This window comes from Bombus fervidus, chromosome 1, assembly GCF_041682495.2.
Source record: "Bombus fervidus isolate BK054 chromosome 1, iyBomFerv1, whole genome shotgun sequence".
Taxonomy (NCBI): Eukaryota; Metazoa; Arthropoda; class Insecta; order Hymenoptera; family Apidae; genus Bombus; species Bombus fervidus.
In genome coordinates, this window is record NC_091517.1 from 24,880,894 (window position 1) to 24,904,318 (window position 23,425).

Sequence of the window (23,425 nt, forward strand, 5' to 3'; positions counted from 1 at the left end):
AATGTGTAAATGCGAGGTAACAGCGGCCAGTTGTCGTTGCGTATTTCAAAGATGTGTTAGGCGCGAATCAATTTCGGGTCAGCAGTTTCGTGATCAGCAGCTGTGTGCGCTCGTTGCCCGTTTCAATGCGTTCAACGGGATAAACGGGAAAATTACTGTCCGGCATATTTGCATATCTCCGTAAAACCATCGTAGATTTATACTCATATTGATTCAGCAAAGAATATGAACATTTTCTATTAAAATATTAATTTATCTCTCTCTTTCTCCCTCTTCCCCTCTACTCGTTTTTGTTTTGTCTATATTCTTTGATTTACACTTTTATATTCTTTTTATTAATAATAGTGTACATTTGGATACTCTCTTTATAATTCATATGAATTCACCAGTTTCTTTATTTAAAAAATATTTAAATTAAGACCTTTAAATTCATCGAGATCATTGCCTTTTGTGTTTTAAATATAATACGCGTTTTATTTCGCAGAATAATCAATTCAACATTGTTAATTTTGTTTTTAATTTTGCGATATCTCATTGCATTGTTTAAAATCGGAATTCATCTTGTTAAAGGTTCCTTCTATAACACGAATTGTGTCAATACACTGCATATTCTCGCAATATTTTTGTATATTTCGTAAAAATATTGTCTTCTCTTCTAAAGGATTAACCGAGAACGTAAATCATACTTTACAGAGAAACGACTATGTACGTACGAGATTTATATTTGGAAGAGAATTTTAAAAAATTTAATATTTTCTGCAAACAGACGATCGGATCACTGGCCCCATTTTTCTGGGGAAAAATCAACAATAGAACATTTAATGATCCCCAGTGATAAAATTGTTGCTTGTACGTATTTTGCTCGTATCTAACGTATTGAGGTACAGCTCCAATACCGTACAATATATTTTATAAATAAAACACCGGTTTAATTCCGCGGCAAACCGAAAAAATAATAAACTAATCTTGATTTCGACACTTGCGAAATGAAAGAAAACGTAGTGAATTTACATTAATTTAAAACAAGTATACTGTACAGAGATTGAATGTAAATTAATCTTAAATCGTTCATGCGGGTGACATTAATAGAAAATATGTTAAATTTAAATCGGGTATTTCACGAAAATATTCACAAGAAATAAACAGAAGAAAAAGCTGAAACCTTTTACAACGGAAATCCATTTGTCGATCAAGCAAGAGTCTTCTCCCCCGCAACGTTCCTCGAACGATCTCTGTATTCCAACCACGTAGCATCAACCGCTGTCTTGACGCGAAAGTGTGTCAAAGATGTGCGCTGAATCCAGACAATACAGCCTCGAGAACAATGCCGAGAGGCGTTATTACAGAAACGTCCTTCAAATCGGATGTTAGGCACAAAGATTATCACGACAACGACGAAAGAGGACAAGCCTCGTTCTTCGAAGAAGGCATCCTCTCTCCCTGCGGTTCCATCAACGTCGCTGTACAGTGTCACGCAGTGCCTTGATCACACCCAGTTTCTACCTGCCATTCTCTTGGCAAATACCAGTGGATGGTGTAGAATAGAAACTCGAAGATAAAAAGAGAGAGAGAGAGAGAGAGAATAAGACGAAGTTAAAACAACACATATATGACCTCTTTAGAGAAAAGTGGCTCTGCCAGCTGAAGCTTAAAGGGGTTATTGTGGTGAACGCTCAGCTGCATTACTGATGAATGATCCGGAAAACGGAAAGGCGAACAGGGTTCCCTTCGCCAGAGGTATGTGTCCGCTCGTGCCATCCAACGAAACTTTCTTTATGACTCTCGAGGCAAGTACAACTTCATCATAGGCTGGGTCGCCTGCGGGGACCATGGCGAAACTTTGCGGTTCGTTGCTCGGCGCATTCGTGGCCGAAGCGTTTAGCGCTGGAATGACTTCTTGCGGACAATAACTGGCTGGTCATTTAACTTTGCTTGTTGTTACGTGCGCGTAACGTGTTCAATATCGGCAACAGGGAGCTGCTACTCCGAGGTCCGTTCAATTAGCCAGCGTTCTTTTCGCAAACTACGTAGAACTGCCAGAAAATGTAACGCAGCGTTTCGTGAACATAGAACCAGGCAGAGAGAGAGAGAGTTATTAATTTCGCGCTATTAATCGCCGGCCACGGATCAGGACGATATAATTTTGTTACGTTGCCCTTTAACGGATATTAGGAAGACAGCTGGTAGCGAAATGCTCCAGTGACGATGCGTCCATTGTAAACAGCCCGGGAAAAATTGGGTTCAACATCGTGTGAAAGTTTGAAGTTTACGCGTCGTAGAAATTTCGAGTTCGATAAATACTGTTACGTGCATTTGTGGCCTAATGATTGTAAAAAAATTCATAGCCTCGACATTGGTGGTTTTACAGATTCACAGTTCTCAAATATCAAGACTAAGATTGCGGTAAAGGATTAATTTCCAATTTCGTTATAACTCGACTCGTGTCAAACCTTACGTTCGATTTATGCGAGTCACCGCCAAATTTCATTCGCCATTCGCGCGCTTACCTCGAAATCTGTGAAGGCTTTGTAAGTTAGGATCAAGCAGCCACCGAAGAATAGACAGGTGGCCAGGTTTCTGGTATCCGCCAATGAGGCGACCAAAGGAACAGATCCCATCTGCCAGTCGTGAGACAGCGTTGCTGGGCACAGTAGTAACCAGCAATTCAGAGCCGCCAGATAGCAGAATGTCAATAATCTGGAATCAAAAAGAACGAATGGTTCTCTTTAACGATGTCGATATATCTCCTCGAAATCGATGTAAAAGGAAGAACGGGAAAAAAAATTGAGCAAAGGTGAGAAAAAAAGTAGCAAAAATGCAACGTTGATATTTCGCACGAAAAACTGATTTTGCGAGAAATTCGCGAAATAATCGCATTTCGCTGCGACGACTCTTGTGTCGCCGCCATGCTACTGGCACGTACGGCTTATTACTATCCGAAAACGTCAATCACGCGTCGCCAAAGTGCTTGGTCGGACGTGTCAACTTCAGGCCTCCCGGGAATGCATTAAATACCACATTTTGCATGGTCGCTTTTTTTTCCTTGCATAAATGCAATTACGAAATTAATGCATATCTTATCTTGCTGAAAGTTTTATAATGGATTAAATTATAGTTTTAAGAGGAGCGAGTGAAAAAGGTGTTTTCACATTTGCACGATCCAATTCCCTGCAATTAAATTAAAGTACTCCTGCGTAATTGAAAATTTCAAACAGTGATAATTCTTTTGTCAAGGAATTTTCATTTTACGCTGCAGTAGAGCTGGGTACGTACGAACTTCATTTATTTGGAGAAAATTTTAGTCGGTGTTCGGTTAGGTGAATTTCGGCCGGCTGACGCTTATTGCACGAACAAAAATCACAGCTGAATATATTGTTTATCCTGTGACAGGTTCATAAAAACGAAATTCTACTACCCCTATCGTTGATTTCAATTTTACCGATTTCCAAAAACAGTTATCAGATTAGCTTTATTATTTCGTTTTATTAGCTACGAGTGAAGATCAGAAACAGGAAATACGAATTTTATTTCCTAATAGCTTCAGAAAATTTAACCCACTTAGCCTATATAAAGAACAGAGCTCTCGTCTCATTAACCAAGTTACGCATACTCTACCTTTAAGCTCTCTGAAACACAGCGCGCAAAGCTGAATCGATTTTAACCAATATTCAAAGCATCCTCGACGCATAAATGCATTAAGTACCCACAGTTCGCAATCTTATCATTCCACTTAAGCGATTACCATCGGTACTTGCCCGACCGCTCAATTTAATCGTCCCTTTGTATAACTTTCTACAACTACAAATCATCTTTTTCCTCTTCTATAGGAAACTTTCGCGTATACGCACAATATATTCGCAAAAGTTTTCTATGATAAATCTTCAAATACTTTCGCGACTCATTGTATAAGACATTGCTGTCGCCAACAACTTTTCTTTCCCCTTTATTTTTCATCTTTTCTTCCCGGAGTAAATTGGTCGACGATACTTCGCGCAAATTCCGAATACTCACAGCTGGTATTGTTCGACTGGCAGCGACGTTGAAGAGGTCGAACTACAACGCCGTTGAAGAGTCTGGCCTCGAATGCTGACGCGGAGCTTCCATTTTCTCCGCTATCAGCATCCACCGATATAATCACCGATATAATGGTCGAGCGTCCCGTCGCAAGCATCTCAGCCATCTTCGAGGAGGATAGCCCCGGTGTATCGTCGCGCCTACGACCGGCTTACTCGGCAAGTCTATTGTTTGGCGTGTACGAGCCAAAGCACGCGATACGCGACAGCCACCACGCGTCGCTAAATATTCCTGCCCGTTTCTATGGTCGTTAATTTTTTCTTTGTTTGATCTCTAATCGCCGTTACTATGCCGAGGTACTATGAAAATCGGTAATGAGTTGTAGAGTATACATATATCAAACGAGGGTCGATGGCCTCCATTTTGAGGTGTGTGTTTGAACTTGATGAAAAGGATTGTACGATGGGACGTTAAAGGGAATCGCTTGGAGAAAGTTTTGAGAGAATGGTTGAGTTGAAGTAAAAATTATTTCAACGTAGAATTTTCCGTTTGGAAGGATTTACATTACCAACTAAAAGTTTGAAATCGCTACGTATTCTATAGGACTCGTAATATTCGAAAGGGAATCAGCTTAAAATTTTCCTATGTTAGAATGCCCTTTAATATGCGAAAATAGCTCTCTGATTGATATAGAAAAATGTTCGGTTGATATTACCTAAGTAGATAATTATTGCTTCTTTTCAAATTTTACTTAATATAGTAAAATTACCGGGAAACGAAACATAAAAATGTATAATTTAGAACAACAATTTGTAAGCAACTTCAAAATATAATTTCACTCAACGTAATATCAAGTCTGATTTAGGTTCGGCTAGGTTATTTCTAAAGTGGTGTATGCCGCTGAACATTATTCCACTCAACATGTCCCCATTTACATACAACATGTTCAGATAATGAGTTTCACGTATGTTACGCTCATTTTCTGTATTTAATAATGTCGCACGTTATAATCAGGTAATGTGTACACTACATTTGAGTTTATCACACAGTACATTGTACCTAAATTCTGAGAAATATGATTATTCGCATTAACTAACAACTTGGAAGACGACAGAGAGAGCGAGAGGGGGGTGGAGGGGAAGAAAGAGCAGGAGGAACAGCGAAAGAAAATATAAATATAACGGGCGCTAATTGGCATTGCTCCTTTTCTAGTTATCTGTCCGCGTATCCCGTAAGAGCAGTGTACAACATTTCCCGCTTTCATCACACACGTATGCACGTTGGTTCAACAATAGAACGTCGCCGGATTTGTTATAAAAGAGCCTTACTTTGGATTATTAACTCTCTACAAGGGAGCGTTTCACGTCGTTTTACATTGAGGAGGCAACGTTTATAGTACAGAAATGTACAAAACGTGTCGCGTGTAATTTTTGTTAAATGAAATATTTACTAAATTAATTATACCGTACCGTGTTGCGACCATGGTGCACTAATTTAGTCATAACGGTATCAAGATGTTTCTTTCTTTTCCCGCATTTGCGGCATGTGTATAAAACGGCAGCAGTGAACAACTTTAAAAGTACACGGTATAGGTTCTTATCGCCAGAAGATATTTCATCAAACTGGAGTTTCATAAGTTCCCCTATTAGTTTTTGATTTTTAGTTACGAAACTTTCAGTTTAACGTCAAATAAGTACATAGGGCTGAAGGTGTTACGCAGGTTGCATTATAAATCTTGTTTCGTTGAAGGCGGAAAATTTATGAGGAGGAAACACGCGTAAAGGAACGTTTTAGAAACATTATTCTTCATTACGAAATGGGACTAAAATTCAATAGAGATTTCAACCTACGGTTCCAACCGTAGATGATAAGTTTAATTCGCAGCTAACAATAACGCTACAATAGAATATTATTTTGTTCCCTGTTTTTACTCTTTACTCTTATACACATTCTATAAGATAGACAAACCTAGAACAAAGGAATCAACACTTTCCATGCTGCAGACAAACGAGAACAATTATCTATCCGTAATCAATTAGATGTTTATGCATGTTGCTTTTCGACAAAAGTTGTTGACCAGCCATCCGACTAGAAGTTGCTCTTTGAGTCGGTCAACCGCTGTCTCAAGTCACTAGGAGTTTTGTAGGTAGATCGGGTGCTAGTAGCATTATGTGCACAGAAACAGACGAAGGATATGGGACCACGGTACATGGTATACGGGATATACAGCGTCCTGAACTGCATTGCGGTATACTCGACTTCCCGCCGAGTAAAGATGACCTTCCGACTTGGCTTCCGTCACGGTAAACTGATCCGAACTTGGCCCGGTACAATGTATCTTGCGTTTGCCCTTTCGAGACGGCAACGCAACTTTCAGACGCGGAACATCTTGATTTTTAATTTTCTATGTTATAGCTAATACTTTGACTTTGATCTTGCTTCCGTAGTAAGCTACAGATAAAATATTGCGACACGTTTCCATTTTTATCATTGAAGTTATGTCATCGGTTAATTTAATGGACCGCGTATATTCTATATCATACGAAAATGACAGTAATTACACAAATATCGTTTGGAACGTTACAATGACACAGACATTGTCGATTCGGAATTGTTCGTAATGTTCTGAATTGCCACCGTCGTGAAGATGCTTTGTACTTTATCGTCTCCCATTGTGCTTCGCCATTTTGCGCAGCGATAAATGAGATGTTGGGCAACACCAATTTTTATCCGCTATGACTACATTTTATTAAACTATCTCTTTCATACAACGTATTTTATCCCTTGCTCGTGTTTGCAATTTAGGGCGAGGTTTAAGGATATACGATAAATATTGGTTGTCTTTTCGCTACGTTCGATTAAAGAAGAAATTTCTTGCGAAACGGTATTCTTTATCTGGCGTTAAGTGAACGATGTTGAAACGCAAGACGAGTTCAATCGTTCTTGTTTTCCAGATGAAGATAGATGGATACGGCTGAAATTAACTACGTGAAGTCCGGTGGAGCGGACAGCTCTTTTATAAGATTTACTCCGACGTCGTAGAGGAACTGTTCTTGTCATGGAAGAAATAAACTAGACCGTTGTAATTCCTGTTGTTTCGCGGTAAGTTTCGTAATTAAGGAACTTCCATGTAACATTTCAGTATTTCAATCGTTAAGAATTACTCGTTGAAATATCTTTCGAGTCTCTTCGATGAAACAAGTGTCTTAAAATTTTAATTGTGAAACTTGTATTGCATAAAAGTACTATAAGCATCAAACTGTTTGCTCGTACTTTTTTCACGTGAAAAGTTAAATAATTCATCGGTAACCAGGCTACATTCTCTTATTCGTCTATTTTTTCAAACAATTTTATTTATTCATATCTATTTATTGTAATCTCACATTAACGATTTTACAAGCCCGTAGAAAATAAAATAATTTTACATTCTCCTTCCAAATCAAATAATACTATTTTCATCGACTTTGTAAATATTTCATTAGACATTAAGATACGTCTCTCTATAAAAACCGATAATAATTATACGCCAATTACGAGAGCAATCGTAGCGTTTAGCGTAAATAAGAAAGAAACGGAAGATCGAATAACACTTACCCTGATAATTTTCCTATTCCCATTTCCGGATACTAAAAATTGAGCGAACATTCGCGATACGACGTACGTAAGATTACCTAAATGTATCAAACCGCGAAGAGCACTAAATTCACCACTTCGAAAGTAATTACAAACTTCTATCTACAGGATATCTATGTAAATGTCCTTAACAAATGGCACTTCCTTTTCATTAAATCTCCGGCAGTCTTACGCGGACGCCATTTCGTGGTAATATCTGGTATTAAACACGAGTTCCGTCCTAACGCTTTAACATTGCGTCTGTTCTTCAAATATTACGTTCTCGACCTCATGCCAAACCGCACCGCCATATATTACCTACAATGGCGGAGGAACAGAATACACGTAGAGCGGCGAGACGCGCAAGGATTTAGAAGGAACACAACAACTGTTTACCCTGGTTAAGTTCGCTCCGCGTACCGGTGGAAAAGAATTTTTGGTGCAAACATCGTGCGCACCAGAGAAAAATACAGCCAGATTATATTCTCTCTCTTCTTCCGGGGAAGATTAATATTTAAAGGCTCTCCGATATGGAGAACGCTTCGTGCACGACGCTCCTGGATATAAAAGATCTAAAATCTTTATATACCTTGGCAGAACGTTTCCTACCGTCAAAAAATTTTATTTTACGTTCGAAATTGCCGCGTGTTTCCTTTGTGAAAGCGGATTGAATATAAATTAATTAAACGACACGTGGTATAAGAACGGAACAATCAAAATTTATAATACGAACGAAAATGGTTGCCATTCCTGAGGTATTAAATATTTAGCTTGTACCACGATAATGATGTAACTAAAATTTTGCAGTTTTTTCAATCATTAATATAAGAAGGATAATTATCGATTGTATTTTTTACGGATTAAGTCCTGTAAATGAGCACCAAAATGTTATCGCGTAACGACATTTGTGCTTCTATTGCGTTTTTATTTTTACCTTCAATGACATATCGTACTCCTTTCTTCTTTTCATCGCTAACAACGTTTTATTTCAATTTACTGACGTTATTGGTGAAATAATATGCGCAGCTCCTGTTGCAATTATTTTCGACAGTAAGACGAAACGATAAATAAATTTTCTGACGAAGCGATTTTTGTATCAAGAGTGGGCGTAAATTTGATAATAAATGTGAATCTATTGAATTGAATAAGATTATTATAACATTTTTGTACACGTTCGACATCTTATTATACCAATCCGACATTTTAATTTCTTAAAAAATTACCTACGACGATTTGGAGCATTCAAACTCGGTTTCCCTTAACTTTGCCTCGCTTTATTCGAGTCAGTAATTTTAGTATAAACCAATCAAAAGAATTATTTTTGTATCATATAATGGAAGTTTAATTTCGATCTTGTGTGTAGACAATGAAACCGATATTGTCTTATCGATCGACATATTGCCGAATTTACTTGATAAATAATGGATAAGATACGTAATCTTTAGAAAATATATTATTCCTCAGGAAGCGTTTTAATATTTATGGGAGAATTCCATTTAAATATTCTTCTCCAACGATATTATCAAAGAACGTTTCATTTGGCAATTAATATTTCTCGAAATTTCGACACTGACGCAACGTGGTATTAACATAACAAATTCAAAGAAACTGAAAAAAGATTATCGTCCATCAACCACTTAATTAAAGCTTTACATGTAGGAAATTTCTACAACAGGAAGTTTCATTCCTCTAGCGGCTTGTCTCTAAAATTCTACATACATATTATATATACAACATCCTGCAATTTATTCATTAATTTAAATCAATTAAAAAAAACTATATTTGAAGAACGAGATGTTCAGAAATAACCTAAGAATTCCTAAATGTACACGATCTCTAATAGATTTATTTTTAGGATTTCTACATCCCATTATGCATTGCTTGGAATAATTAATTCGTTATCCAAGTCAATTAGGATTTTTATACCCGTTACTCGTGTATAACTACCTTAATGTTAATTTTTATTATATTATATATAATATTATACTATTGTATATTACCTTTACTACTAAAGGACTAACGTCCTTGTTTCATTTCATGTTTATCAATTGTTGAGAATTTTAGATCTTAATAGCCGAGATAATGGTGTATGAACACTCAATTTACACTTAGAATTTATATTAGAATAGTTATATATTTATTTTATAAATGATTCCAATGATATTCATCGATGCACACTTGCACGCGTCTCAACACTTTCTTCCATACCCGACTGTTAACCGATTGAACAGTTTACATTCATCTGTTATCGAGACGCCGCGCACACACACGTCTCCACACACCCATACTCACACACAAGTAGTACTACTATGCATCCAACCTAATGTAGCACGCAAAATTATACATATCTCAATATTAATAAAATAGAAACTGAAGAACGTCAAGGATTCCATGTCTCTTAATTCAATGACTGGCAACAGCATTTCCACCGATCCATTCGGATGAAACGTTTTACTCTCTTTTCGCTATTAGCATTCCTTAATCCTCGATACCGTACGCGTAATCTGTGCGCTCACGTGTCACCGGAATGCTAATTAATGTCTCCGGCTGGCAATAAAAAAGCAGAGTCGAGCGAAAGGGTCGCGAAAAACAATGACAATAATGTATTCCACTCGGAGGCAGGCGATCTCTTTTCCGACGTATCATTTTTCTCAGCACCCAGGCTACACTTTTATTTCGTTGACATGATTAATGGTACCCGGACGGCTTAAGAAACGTACACTCAAGATGCAGGAAGAAAGGCTGACCCGAAACGTCAAAATAATAATTCGGGATATATATCAAGCTGGCCGGCGTGTACCATCACGTGAACGAGCTGGATTTTCTCGGAAACGTGGGGTGACGGACACAATTTTACAATTCCTAACTGACGTGCACGTTTACATGCATTCAGAGAAAGCGGGCTGGCCGTGATTTTTGCGCAAACCTATATACCTGCCGGATATTGCAGCGAACCCACCGCGAATACTCAGGGATTTATAGGCTTTTATTCGTTATTTGGAACGGATGCATATTGTTGCGCTCGTTTCGCGCTATGCATGAATCAAACGCGTAGGGAAAGCGACGAACGAACAGTAGCAACGTGCGCTCTTGCAACGTATGAGCGAAGAAATTGATTTATTAAACCTGCAGGTCTTGATTTCTTGAGATAAAAAAGAAAGTTCAATAAGAAACGATTTTTAACGTGTAAAAGATTTTAATGTGCGAAACAGATTAAATTGGAAGTTTACTTGATTATAAAGTTATTGTTCTTTGATGTTTTCTAAAGTATTTCCTATTTTCCGAGTTGATTGAATCAGAATTAATCGATCGATCGTCTCAATTACAGATTCGAATAATGGACTTCCTTAAATTTGCGAAATATTTTATATTTCATAAATTTCCCGATCTTTTAGTATAATTCATAGCGTTACAAGCGCGTAATACGCAGAATACAAGAGGTACAAGTCTTCCTAAAGAGGAAAAGCATGAGCATAACAGAGATAGGTAATTTTCAGCTCGAAGACGTTATTAAATTTTGCATATTTCTTAAACATTCCACTTTTTTAAATAAATTCGATAAAAACGTCGAAAATTCTTGGGAAAATTGTTTAGCGGCAGAGATGCTTCAAAGCAATCGTAGGTTCTGGAATTAAATGAACCCGTAATTTAAATTCTTATACCTTGGCGGGGGTGTGATTGCACATTAGAGTAAATATTCAACGTCCGATAGTAAAAATAAGGAACAAAGAAAACGAAATAATCAGACACATACAGGAGACACGCGACACGCGTTCGCAGGATTTAATTTACTTGGAACACGAATTACGGGACCGGTGAAGATTTAATTTGATAAAGTCCATCCTGCCGTAGAGGAAAAAATGAAATTCTTTTGTAATAATCCGAATATCTGGGTTCAATTATATGAACATACTCGCAGCTTGTGCGTCAATTAGAAAATTCCTTTTAAAGCATTGCCGTGTCGTTAAAATATTAAATAAAATTAAAAGTACAGTTTTGTTTAATTTTGAAACTCTGGCGTGTTGACAGAGTTGTATAGTTTTGATTTAACGCGGAAACGTGCGATAAAGTTTTAACGTACACAGTTCGGAATAGGATTGGAAATTGAAATGTAAAACAGATTGTAAATTTCTTGAATCGAGTAAGAAACAAGATCTCTGTTCCACCTTTAAAAACGGAGAGTAAAAGTACGCGAACCTTTTTATATGATTTCTATTCGTACAACGTTGACTAAGCGTACGCGGATTAAAACTTGAGCCAGTTTCTCGCTCTATTTTTTCGATACGTTGTTTCTCAATTTGAAAAGAAACACACAGAAACGTAGCAATCGTACGAATGATTTTGGTGTATTAAAAATTGAAACGAACCGGTAAAACGAAAGTTTCGTAGTTCCACGACGCGTTGAAATTGTTACGATAACTGCAGCTTCCCAGGTCGAAATTGTTAATCCACTTTATGTTTCGAGCATTGCACGCGAAGACGAGGCTACTAATTGTAAGAGCTTCGGAAAGTTTCGCCATTAGGACGCGCGATGCATGATACTGCATACAAACTCAATGTTTCGCTAAAAAATAAAAGAAAAAAAAAAAAAAGAAAAAACAAACGGAGGGATATGGCCATAATCCGTACACGAGTTTTAATTTTTACTTATCAGTCGCGTTTTATTAGTTCCAGGTACACGAGACATTCCTTTTCAAAGAACTCGCAGCTACGAGTCCCGTATGTTTCCTTCCTATCTTTCCATCGTTAAACTCGATTACCATTGAGGGAATAAGAGTACGGTTCCGTGGGAAGCTGGAAGGCTCTAACAGGTAGCTTTTCGCTGGATTCGTTTGAAATTGGAATACAAATCGGCAAGCAAAGCGGAGAGATATTCCTGACACGTACGCGTATTATGAGCGCGCGCGCTTCGAGTTTTATAGTAGCGAAATTTGAACAATGTGCATAGCTATTCTGCAACGTAATAACCGTACGTTATGCACCGTTATTACGAAGTATTAGCATTCAGCCAGTTGTGTCATTCTTAAGTTTCATATCCCACTTTATGTATTCAACGTCTGGATAATTCTAGCGAGATGCTGTGACTAACAAACGGAGGAATAAAGAATATTGGTTGACAAGATATCAGAAATACTTGGCCTGTTAATCGTAATAGACGAATCGACCTTTTCATAGAGTAGCACGAGACAGATTTGGACAAATCTTTACCTGCGTGTTGAATAAGCCACGCCTTGTCTATTCCATTTTTGTTAAATATCCTGATGTTTTTATGAGTCTTGAATCTCATGAGTTGCTTCATCGTCTGAACAATTGGTGCAATTTAGACAACATCTCGAGTCAGTTTAATAATATAGCCAGGAGAGACAAATCGAGCAAATCGCTAAATAATCTAGCTCGATAAATTTCATATGATATGATATATATATATCTTTTTCTGGAAATATTGTATAAGTCATTCGTATCATGGAAAACCTTTTAGTCTATGAAATCTATCTTATTCTAATGATTTTAAAACATTTGACAAACATAAGTCACCCATGGACATCGTGACAATCGACGTGTTAAGAGTGGGAACAGAAACATCCATTACCATGGGACGAGCATGTTACTTCGACTTTGATCGCATTAGAGACTTCAATACTAAGTGCTCCCTAATGCCTAGTCTATTTTGGCAGCAGACAAACCTCATGGTCATCAAGATCCTGATCCTAAGTGGAAACATTTGTCAAGTGAACCCCCGTGACAAGTTGATCTTGATGCGAAATAGCCCTCGACACGAGAAGGAGCCTGAAATTGTGGGGATTTCACCGCCAAATGTATAACCACAGGCATCAACATTCTGGAGATCTCTAAAGTGTTTAAATTTGACTTACCCCGGCTTAGGGATTAAATCGTATGTGTAGGTATTTTACATATATATGGATATATCGCGAAGCTAGAGACACCTTGTGATTCGAGATAAGACAATATCGTCAAGAATAACAAAATTCTGATGCAGGTTTCATTTTTGAAGATACGCGAGTCTCACTAGTTCTTGACCGAACAGCAGTAAACACTCGATAGGAGATTATTACGTAGGAAAAGATGTCGAAAATATCGAACAAAACGTGTTCGTTTAAATCAATGTCTTTGAGAAGATCTAAGCTACTAAGCCAATTTTCGACTGAAGTCTATTTTCTTTAAATCTCATATCTATAAATATTCTATTTGATGTTACACAGTTTCATTATTAAGATTGTTGAAAAACTCTTACTCTATGAAAATTGATATTTAAATTGATATTTGTATTAATTAGATTAATCGGAACAGCAGAATTATCCAACGATATTATATTATCTTTAAAATTCTCTTTGCCGTCTGTCTTTAAAAATATATCCAATTCGAAAACTACTTTACCATTTCAGAAACCATTTCTAAACCGCTAAATGGAAAGCAGTAGGTCGATTTGTCGATGCATGTAAACCGCTTAATCGGAAAAGCGAGTACGCGAGGTGAGGAAATAAGATGGACGTTGATCGTTTCCGACATTCGTGTAGATCAATCACAGCAGGGGCAATTCGTAAAACCAGGTGTGAAGTGAAAACTTTAATCGACGTTCGCGTGATAAGTTCCGAGCCTCTTTCTCGCTCGTTCTTCCACCGTTCGCACGTAGGAACTTTGATGTTCGACCAATGTACGCCTTTGAATTCATACGAAAGCAATTTCCCGTTGGATCTCGGAGTCTCGACCACGTAGACGATGCAATGATCGATTCCTCGCGTTATATTTCTAAGCATCCACTCGTGTTCGCGATCTGGTAGTAAGATTAATCACGAGCGGAGTATCACGTGCTTCTTTCAGTCACTTTCAGACACGCGAGCGTTCGCAACCGTTTTTCAATGATGAATTAGTCGTGTACACTATCGTCCACAAGTACCTGGACTCTTCCAAACATTATAAAACGGATGGAGTTTATATTAACAAATTGTAGAGAATTTATAAACAAATGAAAGAATAAAAGATCCATTGAATAATATTGCTAAAAAAATGGTCTTCTAGCATTGAATTATGAAATTTACTATTGGTCAAGTGGAATTCAGAGTGAGGCGACTTGAAGTAGAATACGCGTCGAACAACGTTGCGTCAGACACATTCTACCGATCCACACTACCGTGCATACATACTTGAACATTTGTAGAAATTTCTTCTACATGCATAACATGATTTACCTAATTTATTGCGATCATGCGAGATGAATTTTGAAGCAAAATAAAAAATTCATATTGAAATTACAAATTATTTTCTGCGAGTCTCATTTCATAAAAGTCACACAATCGTTCGTTGCCCACTATTGTTTCTAGATTCCTACGTTTTAAAAGACTATATAGATTTTACGAACTCTCAGCTACTCGTTAAAAACGAGTACTTGATGCCAATTATGGCAAGAACTAAAGAATCACTAGCAAAGAGACGTTCTTCGATCGTTACAGTGTAAAAAATATCCACTTTTTGGTCAAATTGCATCGAGCGTCGAAATACTTATGGTTGGTAGTGTACGCTGTTACGATCTTTTTGCCTCGTATTTTATGTCTGCACGATGACGGGACAAGTTTACGTCGAGAAAGAGTTTGCATAAATTTGAACGCGTTTCGTTCGTTCGAAGATTCGTACCGGAGAAAAAACGTTAATGAAATTCTTGCGGGGAACGAAGGAAGCGTGGAATATTTTCGTTAGTTCGTGCTTCGCGCTACAATGGATACAGAGGGAGACTGTTTCGAAGAAATAATGTGGAAAATTTGCGAGAGATAAGCGAAATTTTTCCTCTGTATGCGCTCCAAAGCTCGACCGGATAATCTTGCTCTGTCGGATGAATGGAAATAGATGAATGAAGAAGCTAAGTAGAGCTACAAAGTGTCTCGTATAATAACCGTTTCTTTTATGAGATTTACTTCGAATCGCGGAAAAGCTGTTCTTGTCGCGGAGGAAATGGAGCTCGTCGTATACGTGGCTCGCTATTTCTCCTTTTCTTTTTTACAGAGAATTTCATAATCGTGGATTCTTGTATGTGCTTATTTGACGTTCAAGTACTTCAGAGGAGCTGGATCCGCTTCGCTGGAAAATGTATTTCCATGTTTCAAATGGAAATAGGTAATTATGAAATTATTGTACAAAAAGAATTGAAAGAAAAAGATTTCATAAAGTAGCCCCTCTTATAGGGACACGATTTTATTTTGTTATTTTTATAGTACTGGAACTTCAATATGCTAATCTAATTACGTGTGTCTTTAGATTTTACATTTATCTAACTTCTCTACACTCCGTTACTACATCTCTTATCTTCCATGCATTATGTCTTCTCCTATACTGTATATGTTATGTTATACAACCGATTATTAATGACGTCGTTAAATTCAATTCAGTCGTTACAAAAAAGAAACTTCATCTTAACCATAATCAACCGAGTTTCTATACTTGTCCCAACGTATCTTCTCTTTTATAGCGAATAACGTCGTCTCGAATTCTCACTCTGCAAATATGTTTACGTCAAACTTTTGTACAAGAATTTTAAATGTTAAAGATTTGCTTAATACATTTGTTGGCTAACGGCAGTACTTTAATCGCTTGCATAAGATTCGATTGTTTACGTACAAAATAGAAACCGCAAAATTGCGACAACAAATTTCATAATGATTCACGTGTATCAAATACATACGTAACGTTATACGATATACCGACGGACATCGTATTAAATTATTTATCTTATCTAATTATTTGTTATATTATATCGTAGGTAATGAAATTGGATCCGCAGTGAACCTGTTAAACGAAAACACTCTACCAGTTTCCCATTACTAAACACCAAGGAAACAAATATCATCCATTGGAGATCACAGCCGATTAACGAGCCAGGTTCGCATTTAACCTCACCATCTCGGTGTAACGATGTTTCATCGCGCACAACACGTAACGAAATTTTCGCGGAGCAAAAGCTAGGTTACAGGGCGAGGAATATCTGAAATAGGAAGTAGGTGGTTGACGATGTAGGACGAGAAGAGTGACAGTACGGGAAGAGGCCCCTGTAATGGAGGTTTATTGGCAATTAATCTTGCGGACCGGATGTGTCCGCTTCGCCGACCACGATACACTTCCGTCTCGCCTGACTACCGGTAAACCGATGAGAGATGTATTGCATCATCGCACGGAATTAAGCGTACGTATCCTGACTGTATCGTTTGCTCCAGACTACGTCTCGTAATGTTAAGTTCTCATATGATTTAGGTATCGTAAAATCATAAATTAGGGTCCTGCGTCTCAATCGATAAGTCTCAATGACTGTAGAAAATTTATAGACATCTAGCGATCGTCCTAAAAATTGGGCCGCTCTGTATCATTAGACTGATATATTTTTATAAATAAGAAAGTCCTCTAGGAGCTGATCTTCCTCGTGACTTCATCACCAAATCTCGTAATTGCCAATATATTTTCACGACATTAAATAGACGCGAGAGTATTTAAAAATTCGCCAGATGGTTTAGCATAAAACATCGCACGAATTATCGACTTTAAAATAAAATCTTACAAAATTGATCGGTTCCGTTCCAGCTGCACGCGCGTGAACGCATCTTCGCCCTGCGACGAAAGTATCGTTCTACGTCTTCGGTATTGTCCTAATATCCATCAGAATGATTCGACTCGGCGAATGGCGAGTTTCGAAACGCAGTCGAGATCTTTCTTCGCCGTGCTTGCTCGACGCATTAGGCAAATAAAACGGGAAAGAGGATTATACTCGGTAAATGTTATCGACGACAGATCTACCGGATTCCGCGACAGGACGTTATTCTTACGAGCAGTTTCGCGTGGTTAAACGTCGTACCGTGACGGAAGAAATGTGTAACGACCGGCTGCGTGGGATGGGTTTAGAGAGAACGTTTAAAATGTTAGGGCAAGCGTTCCAGTTTAGATCGTGAACGTGTTGCTAGGGTATTAACGAGTATCCGAGTAAATTAACTGCGATGGATGGCGTGGTTGTACGCGAGAAATTTCCCAGATGAATAAAAAATCACTACGATTTTAATGCATGCATGTTTAGTAATACAAAATGGCCCGTAGAAAATGTTACAAGCGATTTTCTCGGAAACTATTTATTAGGAGTGTTGTGAGATACACTATTTTTGATGTTTAATGGTTCGTTAAATGAAGCGAGATAAAATACCATTGCTAACCCTTCATTTGTACGAAAGCGAGTAAATCCCCCCTTTTTTAACGAAATTGCGCATAAATCTTTACGGAGAGACAAACAACAATTATTTTAGTGCACGTAAATTAATGTACAAGCAGGAGATCTAATAATTTACTTTCAGTTGAAAAATATTGAAGCAGGATAATAAATGTCACATACACTTTTCCTCCTTCTAGAATCCTTTCCTAGAATCGAATTTGGATAATAATTAAACGGTTAATTATTTAACTATGAGTTTAACAAACTTTGAAATAATGAATTTCGGCAATTATACAAAACTATTGCCCCCCTTAAGTATAAACGAAATAATATCTGAAATGTTTTAGTACTTAAATTTTAAATTTTAAATCGAGCAGTCAAGAAAGAAAATAAATAGATTATTCATATTACTCTACATAACCATTCGCACATTCGTACTGTTCTATAAAAAAATATGGAACTTGACCCTCAAGACCTTAAGGAACTTTATCGTATCGTTTTCTCAATAGCAAACGAAGAATCGAAATCGAAACGAGATGTATTACAAAATGGAGATTAGAACATACGAAGTACCGCACATTTGCAAGAAACAGCTTGCCGACAATACATCTTCGACAAGTACATCACTTTCACACCCACAAAACTTAACCATTTTAATCTTTGAAGACATTGCAAAGCTCATAATTCGAACTAAACGATATTCCCTTGGGATTATTAGCACCTGCTCTTGTAAACTTCAAACCAAGTGCAGTGGAGCCGTCGTTAGTCGAATTATTGTATAAATGTCGATACCATACAAGAACAACAATTTTTGAAACAGTAGCAATTTCTTCCTATTCCTGTTTCTAGTCTTTCTTATCAGGAACGGAATTCCCAAATTTTCTGCTATCGATGTTCCGATAATCCATTCTATTCACCGAAATTCTGGTAGTCGAAGCTCCATCGTACGAAAAATTACCAGCAATATCTACATTTTTGCACCGTTTGCTGCCGGAAGCCTGGTTTCAGCGTTCCCCTTTAATCGGCAATCCCCTCGTAAAGGTGAAAAGAGAAATGGATCGAAGCCAAGAGTGGCGCACAGAGGTGTTGCCTGCAACTCGACTGGGAGACCACCACCCGTTTTCGCCCCCTTTTTCTTTATTCTGTGTCGCACTACAGCCTCGCTGAGAGCTGCTCTCCTCTTCGAGAGAAGAGTTTTCTTCGCTGGTCGTTAATGACCGCGCTCGTATTAATTTGGCCCCCCTCTAACTCGTTTTAATTGAACGTGCACGCGAGCATCGGGACTCGTCCGTGGTATGAACAGGAGAATAATTACCGGCGACCCAAGGGACGATAACGTCGCTGTTGCTTAAAACCAAAGTCCCCGGTACAAACAAGCGTAGGAACGATCGTAGCTCACCATCGTACATTCTCTTCGCACGAGAAACGCGTATTGTACACGCCTTGCAGACGATCCAAGATCTGTCGTTGCTTGCGTATACAGCAAGTTACAGGACATCTTCTATTCGATGATTTTTATTAGCGCACTGTTGATAAATTTGGTTGTCTGACGTATCGATGTTCCAAGTGAGAAAATCAGAAAGGAACGTTCAATATTTTCAATTTAATAAATACAATACAATAATCTACAAAGATGAGTATACATATGTAAAACAAATGTGAAATAATCTGCAAAAGTAGAGGTAATCTCATGGCAAAAAGGTTTTTAATATTATTCGCTGCAATTTTTTATATTTGACATCGAGAACAATAGGAAACAATAATTAAGTGTACTCACTCCGTGTTAATACCCCAATATGTCGCATACCGCCGATTAAATCGTTCGAAACGTCAATAAGCGATTTATACCGTTGAATCGATGCGAAGAGGATCATCCGCGTTATATTTACTGATGGCCATTGAATGCCCTTGATACTCTATCACCGTGCCAATATGGTTCGAATAGCGTATATCCGGCTCCAATAATATTTCCAGACTTGTATTTGGAAACTTACCGCGATAGGCTGCACGATCAATTCGCGATGGAACACCAGTTTATTCATCGTGTACCATAGTGTCGAATCAATTCACAACCTTTTCGAACAAAAGGACAGCTCGTTAAACACGTGTGCGTAATCTTGTTGCAATGCAATTACGGTGTTAACAATACGTTCGTGTTACGATCGAACGATATTGACGGCATCTACTGATATTAATAATCATCGAGCATTGTTTCTAAATTATTTCATAATTGATTGTTTTTAACTGCAGTTGATTTAATCGTTTTATACGCTATTTTCATTACATACAACAATCTTATCGAAGTATTATTTGTTAGTATACGTTTCGAACTTAAATCCACATAAAATTTAATTTATTAAACTAACGAATAAAGTATGCGTTTCGCAGCTAAACATTAGTACAGTATTTTATCCATGGCGAATTGTCAGATGAAAATTCTACAATGCGATCCAATTATTAACTTCCTCAGTGTTCGCTAAACCAAATTTGATAGAAAAAGTTATTCTTCTTTTTTATGACTTAACCTTGAATATGTATGTTGTACAAATATTTCAATTTCTGTTCTATCAATATTTTTCTAATAATTATTAATTTTTATATCGCTCGGCAATTGATTTTTATGTGATACAATTTAGAGTCGAGAATATCGAAATCTACATCAGGCTCCAGAAACATGTGTTTTATAACTGTGGTTTACTATTTAAATTCTAAGTTTTATACTTTACCAACAATCGCCTACTTAATTTTCAATTAAATAATTTTCTCTCTAATTGATTAAATTTATTCGATACGTCAATCCACTTCGCTCCCAGTTTGACTTATTATTCCTTATGAACATCGCGTGTGTAACAAAGTTCAAGGTCTCACTAAATCGTACAATAATGCTTACACATGTTTCCAAAGCAAAGTTTACAACTAGCTCAACAACGTGAGCGTGCAAGATTTATTTGCATGACTATCGCGTTGCATCACCCTACGTACATGTACATATATAAACAGACATACACAGTCTCGGATATACAAGCTAGATAAACGCAATACTTCGTATCATCTGCCAGATTACACGAGATAACACTTGCTGGATGCGGTATTGTCGCTGTTTGTATCTATCACAACGCGCAATGAAGGGAACCAGCGCCGGTAAGAGAAAAACGGTACATACACGACTTCTTCAAACGAGGAAAAACTTGTTCAACTTTTTCCTCGTCTCCGTTCTTTTGAGAATCTGAGGATGAAAGTTTCCACGGTCGAATCGTACACCATTACTCGTGCGAAATGTTCCTCGGACCAGAAAAAGTTCGAATCAAAAAGGTAAAAATTTATAATTTTTCAGTTACTACGATTTTTACGCGTGAATTTTAAAAGCTTCGATTCTCAATATTTGATTCGCACATGCATACTACCCTACTGTTTGCATTTTATTTTCATTTTACTTTTATTTGTATTTTATTTCTTGTTAACCGACGCGAAATATTTTTGTCAAATATGATCGTTTGTACATATATAAAACGTATCTTTCTTTTTGGAAAGCGCAGAAAAGAGTAGCGGGAAATATCGCAGCCTAGAAGATTACACGTATCCAATGCGAGAATAACTCGTTCTGATACGCCAGACATGTCTAAGGTATAAATGTATTAATATTAAAAGTACGAACCTGACAATACATGAAAATTACAGATAAAGAATGTAACAGACAGAAAAATTTCGATTTTCTTATTTGGATGTAATCTAGCGGATAAAAGGTTGACCTTTCGTTAAACCATGAAATCAGTCGGACGTTATAGTGATATGAATCAATATATCAAATTCTTGTACGTTTCTTCCTAATATTGAGATACGTATAATTTTATGTGCTAGACTAGGTTAGATGCGTAGTAGTATACTTGTATATGAATATCAGAGTGTGAAAGTATGTGTGTGCGCGGCGTCTCGAAAACAGATGAATGTAAACTGTTCAGTCGGTTAACAGTCGGATATGGAAGAAAGTGCTGAGACGCGTGCAAGTGTGTATCGATGAATATCTTTGGAATCGTTTATCAAATAAATATAGAATTATTCTAATATAAATTCCAAGCGTAAATTTAGTGTTCCTATAGCATTATTTCGGCTATTAAGATCCAAAATTCTCAATACCTAATTGTGCCAAGAAAACGACAGTGACCTCGAAATTTGTCAACTTCGAATCTACGCAATGCGACGAGAATCTGGCAAATGATCTAAAAAAAAAGTCAAGGAACAAGATGGTCTAAGAAACCAATCACGGATGCAGGAGAGAATCTTGCGCCGAGGAATCGGCAAAAAACAGAAGCAGCTTCCAGGGGGAACGATTTCTCGAGGATAGAGAGGAGACGCCGCTAGGAACAGAAAGGTGGGCGGAGAAGTACAAGGTGGAAGACCGTGCTGGCTGTGGTAGAGCGGTAAGAGGCGAGAGAATTAGTGGGTGGTTCTCTACGCAGATAATTTGTGGCGTGCAATCCCGACCCAGCCATCTAGGCGGATAGGTAAGGCGTAGCTGTACCGTTTCGTAATAATTTACTCGACATCCTCGGGACCATTGAACGAACGAGTGCAATCAGAAGCGAATGGGTTGATTGATCGAAGAGGGATTGTATCGTAACGTATAATTTAAGACGATTCGTTGGAAATGAAAACGATATGATAGTAGGAACAGCTGTGTGCAAACACGCGCCTTTTATCGAAATTCCATATGTTAAATACGACTGCCTACTACTAACGATCATAGTAGTGTGTGTCAGATCAACCGCTATTTTTCATGAAACTGAGGTGGAGTTGGATGTAAGTGCGCCAAGAAATACTCTTGACGTTCAACAAAGAAAGGTTTATTAAACAATCGAGAGTCAAGAATCAACAATTAACAATCACGCTTCTCGAATGTGTTTGCTTCGCTGTTACGCTAGACCCTTCGAACTTCGCTGTTCGAAACGGAATGAATCTTTTCTTTTTCTTCGTCGCCCCTCGATATCCCCACTATCCACGCGTTTGTTAGGCGTCCGCGACCGTTGCCACGCACGCTTTCTTCCCGAACATTCGGCGAAAGGTCCGTTGGGATATTGATGGCTCATTAGGAACTTTGCTTCGGCGATATACATTGTCGCAGAGTGTCGCGAAGCCATCGGAAAACTGCGTCGTCGCGTGCCGCCACAAAATATACAGAACTTTGTTTTCTGAGAACTATCACTAGACTGATTGGGGTTAGGTTGGGACTGAACACCACTAATATTCTCAGCGTTCTAAATCTACCTATAACCACCACAGCCCATAAACCTGAGGAATCACGTGGAATGAATTATGCCCTGACACGCTAAGTAGGCAACCTGCATGACAAACTTTTGCTGTAGATGCGTAATTGATTTATACCATTCATAGACAGAACAATCTGATCGACGTCTCCTTTGGAGACCACCATTCCCACACCATTGTTTGCTACACATACTGCACTATGTCTGATGTCACGTTGTAATGAATGCAGGATGTCGACGTGGATGATGATGAACAGAGGTTATGCTACCAAATATTCGGGTTCGGTGCGCGTCCACGGTGTATGGAATCCGTTGTTGAGGGATGTCAACGACATCCCCT

The 23,425-nt window shown here is 37.9% G+C and overlaps 1 protein-coding gene and 1 long non-coding RNA gene across 5 annotated transcripts in view; one reads left to right on the forward strand and one right to left on the reverse strand.

Moving 5' to 3' along the window:
• Positions 1–23,425, reverse strand: part of LOC139998278 (protein O-mannosyl-transferase TMTC1) — a 284,183-nt gene that overhangs the window by 69,749 nt on the left and 191,009 nt on the right. For all 3 annotated transcript variants that reach the window (XM_072022734.1, XM_072022725.1, XM_072022744.1), the window contains exon 7: positions 2,508–2,697. In XM_072022734.1, the coding sequence (XP_071878835.1) occupies positions 2,508–2,697 (190 nt within the window). The remainder of the gene's footprint in view (positions 1–2,507; positions 2,698–23,425) is intronic.
• Positions 20,894–21,866, forward strand: LOC139987764 (uncharacterized). Of its 2 annotated transcripts, none has more exons than XR_011799928.1 (2): positions 20,894–21,136; positions 21,356–21,866. It is a non-coding gene; the product is annotated as an uncharacterized lncRNA (long non-coding RNA). The 2 variants fall into 2 exon arrangements; XR_011799927.1 differs by having other exon boundaries at positions 21,361–21,866.